The sequence below is a fragment of the Typha angustifolia genome, chromosome 1 (assembly GCF_048772165.1).
Source record: "Typha angustifolia cultivar Huaian chromosome 1, ASM4877216v1, whole genome shotgun sequence".
In the NCBI taxonomy this organism is placed as follows: Eukaryota; Viridiplantae; Streptophyta; class Magnoliopsida; order Poales; family Typhaceae; genus Typha; species Typha angustifolia.
In genome coordinates this window covers 7,494,397-7,495,783 of record NC_133239.1, presented here as the reverse complement: position 1 = coordinate 7,495,783, position 1,387 = coordinate 7,494,397, and the positions used below count along the sequence as shown (strand labels likewise).

General features: G+C 43.6%; 1 protein-coding gene across 1 annotated transcript; it reads left to right on the top strand.

Moving 5' to 3' along the window:
- Positions 1-634: 634 nt before the first annotated feature.
- Positions 635-1,183, top strand: LOC140760205 (uncharacterized). The gene has a single exon (XM_073097061.1). The coding sequence runs from the start codon at positions 635-637 to the stop codon at positions 1,181-1,183; it is 549 nt and encodes a 182-aa protein (XP_072953162.1).
- Positions 1,184-1,387: the final 204 nt, after the last annotated feature.

Here is a 1,387-nt window from a genome sequence, read left to right as displayed (position 1 = left end):
TCACATGCTGCTGTCCCAAATCTGCGTGTAATCCTCCTATAAAAATCAGCCCATCCAGTAAATCTACCACCACGAATAACCGATCTATACCAATGCAATGCCATTCTTTGGAGGTGAAAGCTTGTCATCTGGACCTTGGCATCTTCCACTGTACTTTGACAATCAAAATATTGTTCAACTTGAAACACCCAACCCGTTTAAATGCGCCCGATTGCATTTGAACGCACATAAGGCATTCTCTATCGATGCGAACGTGATGTAGGCATTCGAACGCGCCCTACGTTCGAATGCATATTTTGTGTTCTCTATTTTTGCGAATCTGATACAAGCGTTCACAAAGGCGTTCGAATGTGCCCCCAACCACGTTCAAACGTGACCTACAGTAAATTTATTTTAATAAAATTAAATAACTAATGCAATAAGAAAAGACTCTAACTAAGTGTATCAGCCCACCACGCTTCCCCCATCTTGTCCTCAAGGTGTAAAGTTGAGGAAACATTCCAAAATGTTCGTCTCCAACTCCCATGTTGCCTCATCGGATAGTTGCTAAGCCACTCAACTAGAATCTTCATCTCTAATTTGGTACCATGAAGCACAACGACTTGGGTTGCTCCTTTCGAAGGACCCAAGCCAAATGAAGGCGGTGAATTTGAAGTCTCAACCGATCACCAGGCAAGTGAAGGATGTGCATATTGCGATTGGGTCTTGGAGAGCCAAAGCCAATTTCATGGTGGTTCCCTTGGATGATTTCCAAGTTATTCTTGGGATAGAATTCCTACAAACGGCAAGAGGAGTGCCAATGTTGTTTCTTAATGCTCTTTGCATGATAGGGGATGAGTCCCCTTGTGTTGTCTCGGTGGCGAAGATGACGACAAAAGAGACAAAGCAACTTTTAGCACTTCAGCTGAAGAAAGGTGTCAAGAAGGGTGAACAAACATTCTTAGCGGCATTGAAGCTTGAGGCGGATCCTTTGGAGAATGGCCCAATTCCTCTTGGGGTCGCGAAGGTTTTGAAGGAGTTTGAGGATGTGATGCCGCCCGAATTGCCAATGATCGTACCTCCTCGGCGAGCAGTGAATCACAAGATCGAATTGGAGCCAAGGACAAAGCCACCAGCCCGTGCACCATACTGTATGTCTCCTCCGGAGTTTGTGGAACTTCAGAAGCAACTTGATGAGTTGTGATACACCTAGTTAGAGTCTTTTCTTATTGTATTAGTTAGGATTAATAATTATTATTTTGACTTGTCAGCTAGTCTCTATAAAGGTGTGGATGGTAGCCAAAATCATTATGCTTATGGAATATTAGTTTCTTGCCTCTTTATCTTTTCTCTAGTCTCTCTACACTAATCTGCTTCCTCCCTCTTCACCAACCAGCCACCTCTACTG

Bases quoted from the DNA above. Each gene is read 5' to 3' on its own strand.
- LOC140760205 (XM_073097061.1), top strand. From the start codon at position 635: ATGAAGGCGGTGAATTTGAAGTCTCAACCGATCACCAGGCAAGTGAAG.